This window comes from Amia ocellicauda, chromosome 4, assembly GCF_036373705.1.
Source record: "Amia ocellicauda isolate fAmiCal2 chromosome 4, fAmiCal2.hap1, whole genome shotgun sequence".
Lineage (NCBI taxonomy): Eukaryota > Metazoa > Chordata > Actinopteri > Amiiformes > Amiidae > Amia > Amia ocellicauda.
In genome coordinates, this window is record NC_089853.1 from 31,709,902 (window position 1) to 31,722,261 (window position 12,360).

General features: G+C 38.5%; 1 protein-coding gene across 2 annotated transcripts; it reads right to left on the reverse strand.

Moving 5' to 3' along the window:
* Positions 1–5,313: 5,313 nt before the first annotated feature.
* LOC136748281 (retinol dehydrogenase 13) lies at positions 5,314–12,278 on the reverse strand. 2 transcript variants are annotated; one of them, XM_066701892.1, is made up of 8 exons: positions 12,197–12,278; positions 11,262–11,480; positions 9,785–9,925; positions 9,179–9,370; positions 8,580–8,741; positions 7,547–7,663; positions 7,016–7,223; positions 5,314–6,617 (listed from the first exon to the last, which is right to left on the reverse strand). In XM_066701892.1, the coding sequence occupies exons 2-8, from the start codon at positions 11,341–11,343 to the stop codon at positions 6,521–6,523; spliced, it is 999 nt and encodes a 332-aa protein (XP_066557989.1). In that variant the 5' UTR covers positions 11,344–11,480; positions 12,197–12,278; the 3' UTR covers positions 5,314–6,520. The 2 variants fall into 2 exon arrangements, with proteins under 2 accessions (XP_066557989.1, XP_066557991.1); XM_066701894.1 differs by lacking the exon at positions 12,197–12,278 and adding an exon at positions 12,093–12,193.
* Between the last annotated feature and the right edge of the window lie 82 nt (positions 12,279–12,360).

Below are 12,360 nucleotides of genomic sequence, written 5' to 3' on the forward strand. Positions count from 1 at the left end.
TCAAACCTGTGTAAGAGGATATATTCAAACAGTGCAGAAGTGCACACCTGGAGTATTTGTTTTTAGATATTATCAATTGTAGTACAAGGTCCACAGGGAGCTGTAACACATTACCTCCCAGTTCTAGTCGTCAGTGTTGAAGAATGGTATTAGTGCATATGTGCTTTTACTAGAATTTAGTCAGGACACTGGGATTAGGAGCCCTACTGTTGTGAAATTATGCCTTGGGATATGAATTGACCATAATTTGCCAGGACATTCATGCAATATACAAAATAGTACATTGTCTTCTGTTGTCATATTGAGACACTAGTTGGGAATATCTGTTCCAGAGGGAAGAGTGCCACCCAGTGGTTTATTACTTCCTGCAGAAGTATAATTTTTCTTAAAGATCTCCAATCCAAGTGCTGTCCAGGCCCGGTCTTGCTTGGCTGCTGGTGTCAAGGATATCGGTGATATGGTACCAGAGAAGTTATTGATTTGTAATGACTGCTTTTAGTATGATACAGTATTCTTTCATTTCACTCCTGCACTTGAAACACAGAAACAAGTTAGATCTGCAATAATTCATGGAAACAGTCTGGCAATTTGACCTGAGGGGGGATTCTGGATCATGCGTGTGTAGTTAACAAGCGCTCATGGTGATTGTGGTGTGTAGTATTAAGAAACCCAAGCAGAGAACCCTTCATTTTTCTTCAGTGTCGTAGCTCTGCGGAAGACAGGAGATAAAATATCTGTTATCAATTTGTATGTAGTGCCTTCAGGGTTAAAAAAAAAGTTTATGGGAGTTGATCAAACGAACTTCTTTTATTTTTACACTTCAAGTTATAAATATATGCAAAACAATGAACTTTTATTTTCCAGTCAGGTTGGCTCCATTCATAAATCCAAGGCTTACCTGTTATGACTTTGTTGGATATCATCAGACCATTTTATTAAATGTTGCATTACACAACACAAAAAGCTATGTGGATAAGAGGAAAGTGCCAAACTTTAAAGGAATGTATATCACATGTCTGATTAATTTTGCAGTGAAAACAGGGAGTGATCGCCATAATTGCTTCAGGGCATTGTGTTGCCCAAACCCAGTCTTTCAGGAAACAGAGCACTCCTGGTTTTCATTTTAAATTAGTTCTTAATTAGATTAGGAAACTTTCTATTGACTTAACAATTTGGAGAACCTTAACTTAGGATAAAGTATGACATTTTAATATTATTATTATTATTATAGAAAAAACACTGAATATTTGTTACTTGTATCATGTTTTCATATACATTCCTCTAAAACAGAAAAGATTTGGCTTTAAAGTACCTTACATTTCAATCACAATTGCACCAGGACAGATCTGTTTCCAGAAGAGCAAGGTGGGAATCAAAATGTCATGGTACTCACACAGCAAGCGCAAAGCACAGTAACTGGTCTCCTCAAGAAGACACACCATCCGAACCAATTGCACTGCAAGTGTAAATCTAAAAGTATTTACTGCTTCCATGCGCCTCATCTGCAAGACCTCCATTCAGTATTTAAGGCACATCTTTATCTGGTGCATAGTATTTTCATATATATATATATATATATATATATATATATATATATATATATATATATATAATTCTGTATATTTTGAATAAATGTTCTGTGAAGCTTTTTTGTGAAGTGTCATCTGTCAGTCACTGAGTTTTAAGGGATTTTAAGGGATTTAACTTCTCAGATGGTATCCCTGTTGTGTTCTCTTCTTGTTATTTCAAGCAGATATCTTTCCATGTAAGTCCAACAAGACAACTGGACATCATCTTGGAGAGGCCTTGATCCAGTAGTGGATCGATATGTATAGTATATATACATCTATATTTATTATGCTATGCTGTGGACAGTTTTTTCCTAAGGTAGAATTGCAACATTAATTTATGTGTTGAGATGAGCTACACAGTCTATTATTTTTTTGTTTTTTAAATTACTGACTTGTAACAGAATAATAATTTGAAATACTCTCAGATTACTATAAATTGAGCAAGACTTACCAAATGACTTAAAGTGTAACTACATTTAGCTGGTTAAGGTTTTGCACAGACCTCAGAGGGTTATGTTACTGTATTAATGGGGGAATTACTTAAAGGCACATGTAAGCATCTGTAGCCCATTTTGGCCCATTAACCTCATCTATTGGTAAACCAGGGCAGTCAAATTGACAAGGTGGTTGAATGATTTACATTACAACACTAAACCAGGTACAGCAGTCAATAATTCAGCAGATGCTTTTATTCAAACCAACGTAGGAAGGGGGAACTGGGCATCAACAGCTACTGCTGCAAACTATTGCTGCCGTGTCATTCACAACAAGACTATGGTTGTACCTCTTAACCAGTAGCCAAAGCATTTAATAAATTATTCAGAATTACAACCAGTGAGGCAGTAACAGAGCCAGGGGTTGAAAAGAAAACTATAAATGTGAACAAACAGAAGTCCAATTACAGACCCTTCATTTAAGCAGCTGAAGTAAGGTGTAACTGCATTGTCAGCGGGCTAGATTGCATCATATTTTCCCTGAGCCAGTGATAAGTACACATGTAACAACACCCTACATAAATCTTGTGATGACAGGTGTTAACAACCTTCTCCACTTCCACACCCTGTATTGGATCCACAGATAAGCCCAACCTGCAACACTCGTCTGCAAGGAAACATGTGCTGCTTAATGCTAAAACTTTCAGAACTTTTTTGTACAGTAATGCAGATACACAAACTGCCTCCTACCTGCAGTTCCTTAAGAGCTATTTCAGGCAAAACTCCTCCAATAACTATATAATCATCTGCAGCACTGCAAAGCTCATCAGTCATCAGCTGTACACCCATTCCAAAAGGTTTAACTTCACTGTTTTATCTACAGATAGACAGAACTGTGACAGTGAGAGACTGGCACCGAAAAGCAGTAAAACAAAGCCCCAATAATGTCCTGTGGTTAAAATTAAGGAACCTTACCAGGCTTAATGAAGCTGCCAATAAAGGTGAACATCTCAGCTAATACAAATTAGAAATAGAAGCAAAATAGAAAACGGAAAAAAATATATAACATTTTTATACTCTTACTGAAGTGATTTGATGTATTTTTACTTATAGTCACTATTTATTGTCAACCTACGATTTGTGTGTGTATAAATATCATGCCATCCCTCCAAACTGGGTGACCGAGCAAGGAGAATGATCAGGGAGGATAGCAATGGTCAATGGCAACTTTGCAAGAGCATTACTCCACAAATCTTGCCTGCATGGTATTCCAGTAAAACCACCTTAAATCCCATGTGAAGCATGGAAAAAAATCTCTGTAGCCACGTGGCAAAATGTTCTGTGCTCTGACAAAACTAAAATTGAACTTGGTGTTAAGTTTGGTGCACAGCCAGCACAGTACATAATCCATAGAAAATATGTCTGTATTACATATTAAAATATATATTTTTTTATATCCAATATATTTATAAGGATTTCTAAAAAACATTAAACAAATTTCAAATTTCAACCATACATTAAAAATATAGATTTGTTTCTTATGGGTCTGCTCCTTCAAGGGCATAGGAGATAGACTTATTCTCATATTATTGTCCACCATGTTTTTTCTTTTGTGTGTTCTTGTAATGTTTATTGCTTCTAGGTTTTATTGCCACAAGCAGGGCTCAGGATGTGAAGAAAAAAACGCTAATGGACTAAAACCCTTGATGCAACAAGTAAAGTTGTAAAACTATATATTCTTGAGAAGCCTGCAATTGGCACTCTAGTGAAGCAGCTATTCCTGTTGGCTATCTAGCCCTGGCCCTTTGGCTAGGACACAAATTTCAGATCTGACCGAAGACTTTCCATTCTTTAGCCCTTCCAGTCCAAGCAAAGATGAACGAGCTTAGGTTTATTAGCTGGATTAAGAAATGTCTTTATGAGATACTTGAAGATAGTAATATGCCTGGCAACAGTGTCTGTTGATTTCCTCTGGCCATTATCTCTGTGCCCTTCATATATCACAGATGCAGTCAGTTAGCCTTGCTTGACTGGCTAATTTCAGGGATAGACTGTGGATGCATGACAAGCCAAGGCTAAAATAATGTTTAAACACAATCTTGTGGCCTTCATTGCTGTGTCCCTGTGTGCCGCTGTAACGGAAAGTTTGAAAATGACTCGACAGAGAAGATTTCCAAACTCTGAGGTAGAATTTTAAACTGAAGTTCATGAGGAAGACAGACCCAATCTCAAGCCTGACTTCCACCTTGTCCTCATGGCAGGTCTTAGTTCTTTTAATCAAGTGAGTCTAGGCAAAACCAAAATTGATTCAACTTCTACATACATCTATTGGGGTTGTCTGAATATACAATTGTATACATAGTTGGCTGGGCAACAGAAGACTTTTTAATCTTTAAGTCAAATCTAATCTAGAGCAATGCTGCTATTATTATTATTATTTAGCATAAGCCTATCGAAAGAAATGCAGATTTAACAATCAGTAGTATACAGTGATCTGCAGATACACAGTATTACAAAGGTAAGATCACAATAGAAAAAAACATTTATTGTCCATTACAGTGAATAAAATGAAAGAAAAATATGCATCCATAACATTAAATTAGAAGGAGCCTCTCAAAATCCCAGCTTTCTAAGCAGTTTGTTATGCATAGTAATGTACAGAAGAGCTCATAGTTGCGAGATTGTGGAATAAATTAGAGGATGTTTATTATACTGTAAAGCAGCATTTGTTTAAAAATTGGGGCAGGGAAGGTCATGGGTTTTGGTTTTCTGACACTTTACTTCTGACCAGTGGCAAAGCATAAACTAGCATGTCCACAGTCTGGGATTATTATGAAAAGTCAGACATAAGAGAGACATCTCTGCGGGTCTGTTCGCTGGTTCCTTACGAAGTGAACTCAAGAGGTCGTTGATCTAGTGAGTCAGCCTGCAATTAAAGCATGCACAAGTACACAAACGCATGGAGTAGATAAACATATGTAAAAACAAGAGAGATTGCCAACGGGGTGAATGGTACACACTGTAAAATGTGGAAATATGAAGGCTGGAGGCCAGTTTGGTGGTGCACAGTGGTGATGCAATAAAGGCATGGAATCAGAGCAACATGCAATACCCTGAGAAATGTGACGCAGGGGCAAAGAGGTCCAATTTCACATGATAATGGCATATTGACACACTTCATCAACATTCCTTAAAATTACAAACAACTGATTTTGAAAATAATGCATTGGTCTAGCCAGATCTAAATCTGATTTAAAATGCTTCAGGACAACATATGCAGAAGTAAGAAAGGACTGCCACCCAGCAAAAACAATATTCAGAGTTTAATAGCAAAGACAAATCACAACATAGCATGAAGCATGTGTAGAAAAATTACATCTATAGCTATGATTCCATCACAATGTCGAAAAAACTGCTAGCGGACTTACTGCAGTTCAAACAAAAATGGAGCACACAAACCGCTGAATGCAATGACATCACAAGCTTAAAAAACCATAAGATACGTTTACATTCATGAAAAGATGCTTTCCGTACCATTCGGGCTCTCCATCAATCTTTATCCTTCATATAAAGTCCAGCAGACAAATTATCTTGTCAAATGTCGTTGTACACGTACATGACAGACTGCACCAAGACTTGTTTTATTTTGGCAAATATCGCTCATTCTGATGTGTTAACCTGCACACAATATACAGGTGAGGTTTCAGAGGTGACAGCATGCTCAGAGGTCTGAAATTGAGAATTACTTTTGTTTTTTAATGCTTTGGTGACACCATGGTGTCATGCACCCAAACCCCTGGCAACATATCCAACTAAAATACACTTGAAAATGTTTTTTAAATGGTCATTAATTGTACAAGATAAATCTCTATCATCCCCTGCCGGTCATATTGCTTGTTAACAGTTTCCCCAACTGTCCCATTCCTGAGTGTTTTGCGTGTAAGTATTCATGATGGAAACATAGCTAATATCTTATAAAATATTTCAGTTTTTACTCTTGATGACAACCCGAGATTGCAGTGTTAATATTGTACACATATTTACTGAATACAGCATGGAAGTCTGGAAGTGCTTAAAAAGTAAATACATTTAAGTCTATCACTTTCCTCTGCATCTCTCTAATATGGTGAAGCAACACATTTGGGGATACATTCCATACCTGTTGCACCAATGCATATCTAATCTATATCCTCAGAAAGAAGCACTGTTACCAGTATTATCATTATGGTATTTTTAACATTAGGTAAATTAATAGAATTGGAAAGCTTCAGCTTCAAAAACAGATATTATTGTTGACTGAAAAAACACACCCAATGAAATCCCATTACCAATTAATCACTTCAGGTTCAAACAGAAAAATCAAGCTTTTTCATTGATCAATACACAGCTGTGGAGTTGCTTTGCACTGTGCAGATTGGGCTCCAGGACACACAGCCGCTCTCTGAAGTGGATGAAGACAGACCAGTGGAGAGCAGGGTCATACACAACTGGTGCACAGCAAGATACGGGAATCCATTAGGAGAGGCTCACCATAGTGGCACTCAGATCCCACAGTCTCCTGGCAGCCGCGTCGTTCCGGGCCTGGGGCGCCACTTCTTTTGGAGCGCAATCACTGCAGAAGACAGACACAGAGCTCGCTCTCAGCACCTCACCACACACATAACTGGCATGCAAACTCCCAAATTAATTAGAAGGGCAAAACCAATCTGCTCAAGACAATATCCAGGAAGTGACCTAAGTAGACAGGCAATTTATAACCATGTCTCATAGTACAACAGATCACTTTACTCTCAATTACTTTTGGGCTTCTTAATGTGGTTGTTTTTGAATTGCTTGTTGTAAGTTTATAATGCAATTTTGGTTTGCTTTTAATCATCTTATAACCCAAGGCAAAGTTTGCAATATTATTAATAATAATATGAATCTGGTAATGGATCACAATTATCCAGCTCATTATGTCAGAATAAAATAACATTTCTCATCAGGTGGAATGTTCCCAGCAGTTCTTACCTGAAATACACACCGCTGACATTCTCCAGACTCTCATCCACGGCACAGTGGATGGTGGTCTGAGCACCCTCCCATGGGGTCTTGAATAGCAGGATGATCATTGGGAGGGCAATTACCCTCTTCCACCAAGGTAAGGTGGGAAACACGTGTCTCCCCAGCTCAGTGCGAATCACCCCAGGGTGCAAGCTGTTTGCTGTCACCCCTGTACCTGGAGACATAGGACAACAAGGAACTTAATTCAATAATAAGCCACTTGGGATACAATAGATCTCCAAATGCCTCAGGAGTGAAACGCCTCTCTCTTTCAGACTACCTGAACAAATGCCAAGTAGGTAAACCACTAGTGCACCCAGAGAAATGTTCTGATGACCATGGAGCAGGAAATAGAATACTGTGCAATACTTCCTCAAGTTTTGCCAGAGCAGTGTATATATTAAACATGTAATTTTTCTTACTGAAGTTAATATATTTATTGTATATTATAGTGAAAACTTGAAGTCTAGAGCTCATAGCAAAGATCCACTCCCTCACCCTTCAATCGGGCTGCCAGCTCCCGGGTGAAGAGGACATTGGCCAACTTGCTCTGGCCATAGCTCTTGCGAGGGTCGTAGTCTTTTTCTAGGTTAATGTCATCAAAATAAATCTGACCTGTGAAGGGCAAATGAGATGATACTGGGTAAGATTAATTTGATTAGTAAGCATTGCACATATTGTAAGCAAAACAAAGAAAATTAATGACATCTGCTCAATTTATATACTCCCCCCCATTTTTCCAATTCACTAAGAGTTGCTATGTAATTTTTGACTTTTTAATAAGTAAAACATGAACACTATATTACTAAACATGTTGAGGAAAACAAAATACAAAAAAGTTCTGTTCACAGTAGGCCTCCCCTGGCCTTAATTAATAAAGCAGTCCTCTAAGTAGATTGTCTGCAAATACTGTGCCTTTCCTCCCGCAGTACAGGTTCAATAACAGAAGATGGTCTCTTATTAATTCATCATTCCTATTCATGCCAGAGATTGGTGTCAGGACCAGGCAACGACATTGTTCAACAATTATTAAAGATTCCTCAATACCTAAAAATACCAATACTCAATACCTACTCAGAGCAACTGCATAAGTAAATCCTTCACAATTTGGCGTTCAATTCCAAAGTAAAGGAGAATCACCTACTTAAAATCCAATTACTACTTCTATAGGGTGCCGATAATATTGTCCAGGCCATTTTTGGATTTATTTGTAGAATTACCTAGGATTTAGTAAATTATTCAGATTTGTTTCGTTCAACTGCAAACCAAAGACATACATATGTGGATACCAAAAGATTTTTTAAATCCAACAGTTTTCTGGAAGAAATTGTGAATTATTTGAAAAAAGTGCAAGGGTACCAATATTTTTGGCCAGGACTGTATATTCCAATATGCAATATATACTCTCAAAAACATGTTTCACATATTTTATAGAACAGAAAAAAAGAAAGAAAAATTGATGTATTACTCATCACCTCCCAAACCAGATATCAAAAGTTTAAAGTAGTGAAAGGAAAGGCTGCAGTGTCACCTTTGTCATGAGCCAGGCTGGACACGGAAATGATGCGGCTAGGGCTGGACTTCTTCAGCAGGTCCAGTAGACAGTTTGTCAACAGGAAGTGACCCAAATGGTTGACCCCAAACTGCATCTCAAAGCCATCCTCTGTCTTCCACTTGGGGCACATCATGATACCTGAAAAACACCAAGCATTTCAATCATCCCGACCATTTTCTTTCATCTATCTACCCACTGATCCATCTACATACGTATCTATTTTGAGGGCAAAGGGGGGTGAATTAAATCAAGGTGCCATTTCTTTCTAATGACAGGACAATTATGAGAAATTCCACATCAACCAAGTGCCAGGATGTTGCTGGATACTAGCCAAGTGCAATATGAGAGTTGCATTAGGACTGCACAGTGTCTTACCTACTTCCTGCACCCTGGCACACTTCTCATCTTCTTGTGTATCTTGATTCTACTCATTGTTGTGTAAACATTATTTTTTATTTACCCTTGGAAATAATCCATACATGTAGAACAATGCACAGTGTTTTTTGCCTCAGAAACAACCCTTTGAGAAGTCAGCACAGAGCTAATGATCCTGAAACACTGAGTGCATCATGTACCTGCATTGTTGATGAGGATGTCCAGTCTCTCCTCATTGTCCTGGATGTCTTTAGCCAGCTGGCGCACGGACTGCAGGGAGGCCAGATCTAACTTCTTGACGAGGACATTCCCATTGCCCGTCTCCTGTCTAATCTCCTGGGCTGTCTGGTCGGCTTTGGCCATGTCCCTGCAGGCCATGATGACCCGTGCACCTGCACACACACCATTGGATATACACATTTCAATATACATTTTAAAAGACTGAAAAAAAATATTATAGCTGAGTGAAATTTTAGATTTTACATTTACGAAAAAAAAAACATACATTCCTTTTGCGAACAAAAAAAAAATATATATATATATGATTTTTGCATTAACAACCTCATCATTATTTTCTTGCTACTTGCTTATGTTGGATGACCTCATGTGATCCAACATATTCAATATATTTGTGCGAGCTATTTGTCCATGTGGAACATGTTTTAGTTCTGGGATAAAATATAGTGCACTGCACCTAATTTTAACTTGTTCTCAGTTATCAATTGGATGGATTTTTTTTATTCTTTATACAACAGTCCTATAATAAGAGTGCAGATGAATAATGGAGTGTGAGGGTGAGCGCTCACCCCTGCATGCCAAGTCCCTGGCCGTCTCCTTGCCGATGCCGGTGTTTGCTCCGGTGATCAGCACCGTTTTCCCAGTCAGCCTGGCTTTGCTCCGACACTTGCCACCTGCCACCCACCTCCGAAGTGCAACCACACCCACTCCTGCAAACAACAATGCAGGTATTCTGTCAGTTTTCACAATTAGTTCAAAGTTTATTCACAGAGCAGTCTAAGGACAAACTAGGTCTCTTCTCAAGCGAATGCTTGTAATTTATCCATAATGGCAGTGTAACATATAAACAAAAAAATCTGTTAAAATATAAACAAATACATTTTTTTTTAACTGTGTGCTTTTGCTCTGTTTAGATAGCTACAGAAGTGAATGTTATCATGTACACATGTACACACAGAATGAATATCCTCACATTTTACATATTAAATATATACCATCACCAAACTAAGTACTTTGTACAGATTGTACTGGAATAAGGAAGTTAGACATATCTGGTGCTTTTGTAGTTTATCCTGTGATTCCACTAACCAGAAAGTTATGACTCAACACCCTGAAAGAGCTAGGCTACATACCGGCTTTTGATATCCTCCATTATTTTGTGAATTTAGTTTTTTAAATGTAAAAGTTGTTAATATGATAGAACCAAACTGAAAAAGTGCTATATATCTATCCTATAGCAATGTGTAAAGATACATAGAACCATAATCTAAAGTGCTAGTTCCACTTTAAGGTATCACACTTGTTAGTAGGATGCAGGGACTCCATAAGTTGTAACAATTGAAAGAAATGATGTTGCTCAGTTTTGAAGCACTTAATAGATCAAAATATGCTAAGAAACATGTGTAGTTATTCAATATAATTAATTTACCCTTGTGTCACTGAAAAACAAATTATAACAGCTTATACTTAAAAACGAATTTTGTTTGCTAAAAAACCTTTTCAAGTCCTTTGTGAATATAACCTATACAAATGGCCAATAAAAAGGAAAAACCTCCGGTTTTCACTCAGTCCACTGGAATACATGTATCTGAACTGAAACTACTAAAACATTAAAACGTGTAAGTGATAAATACATTTTGTTGTCGACTGAGCCGGCAGGATTTTTCCATTTCTTTAATTTTGCTCACATACAAAAAAACAACAACAACAGAGCAGTAAAGAAACCAGGAACCAAGTGCAGTTCTTGTGGCGCAGGTTCCGCAGCGCTGCGCAGATCTGCAGAATCCCTCCGATCCCATTGGTGGAGCAGCGCAGAACTGCGGACAACTGCGCTACACGGACGCGACTGCTACTTGATTAAAAAAAGATACATTACTCATGGATAATTAGCTTTTTGTTTCAATTGTGTGTTTGCAGGTGCATTTTTTAATGTTGTCTCCAAGCATAAAAAAAGAGAAAAGCTCTTGACACTGGCAAAAATATAAAAACTATTTTAGTAATAGGAAAACGCTTAACTACACTGGCTGAAGTGACGCAGAAACTTACCAGTAAGTACAAGTACAGCGATTTTCACGGTGTGTTGCTGCACAAAGTCCCTCACTGCCTCGGTACTCAGTGCGGCCTGCATGCTGTGCCGGGTCGGTAATAAAGACACTTCCGGGCTGATCCGCGTCGTCCTTCACTGTCACACGTCTCCTCGCCTCTCGCATAAGGGAGATGTCTGGTGCCCTCCGGCGGGTGTCCGGTACAGACGCAATGGACAAACTACACAAATACACAGAGCAGACTCTTCTGATTGTCCCCATATAAGTTAACTATAGTGCACTATTTTCTGCTCCAGCTGACTCTGGCCCCCGGGTTATCACGCAAAATATAAGTATAGCACGACAAAACACTTGCTATATAATAATGACTAATAATATCTTTCAATTTGCAAGAATCTGCACAGGTGTCCCAATGAGAGAGGGTTGAATAAAAAAAAGTTCAAATAAATACCATGCAGTGAAGTGAAAACCAGGCAGGTGTATTATAAATAATTATGAATTATTTAAAAATAACATAAGTCTTAATATTTGTATTATCTAAGTCAAGGGAAATCGATTCACTGTGTCATGGATATACATTAGAACATTATATATTATACATAGGCGATGATAATATATTAAATAACTCCCAGATTGAATTATTACATTTATAGACTACTGTCTATAAAGCGACCTGCTTCACTCACATATGAATCTGCACACTAACGGGAAAACAATTACCTGACTGACAGCGATAGGCCTACACAACCAGGGCAATTGCACTTTGATTATTTTGCAGACATGCTGTCCACACTTGGTCTAAAAATTAAACTTGTGAAGATACAGTACAAACCTGCATCGTGTGTGTGTCATTTCTGGGCTCTACAGTTGTGTCTAAAATGTTAAATAAGTAAATGATGCCCAGCGCTTAAAGACGGAGACAAACGCGGCTCTGACCCCGGAAGCGCTCGGCCCTCCTGCCACGTCAGGGTTGCGGACAGACCCGCCGCCAGTGCGCAGCCTCAGCAGCGGAGCGGCGCCGCACAGGTAGCGACGCACTGAGCTGTTGAGCTGCTGCTCGTAGCGATTCGACCCCATCTCTTCAGCGCTGCTCGCCCGGT

Coding starts and splice junctions, on each gene's coding strand:
- LOC136748281 (XM_066701892.1), bottom strand. CDS start 11,343: ATGCAGGCCGCACTGAGTACCGAGGCAGTGAGGGACTTTGTGCAGCAA. Junction 9,926..11,261: donor CGCTGTACTTGTACTTACTG/GTAAGTTTCTGC, acceptor TGTTGTTTGCAG/GAGTGGGTGTGGTTGCACTT. Junction 9,371..9,784: donor CAGGGACTTGGCATGCAGGG/GTGAGCGCTCAC, acceptor GTGTGTGTGCAG/GTGCACGGGTCATCATGGCC.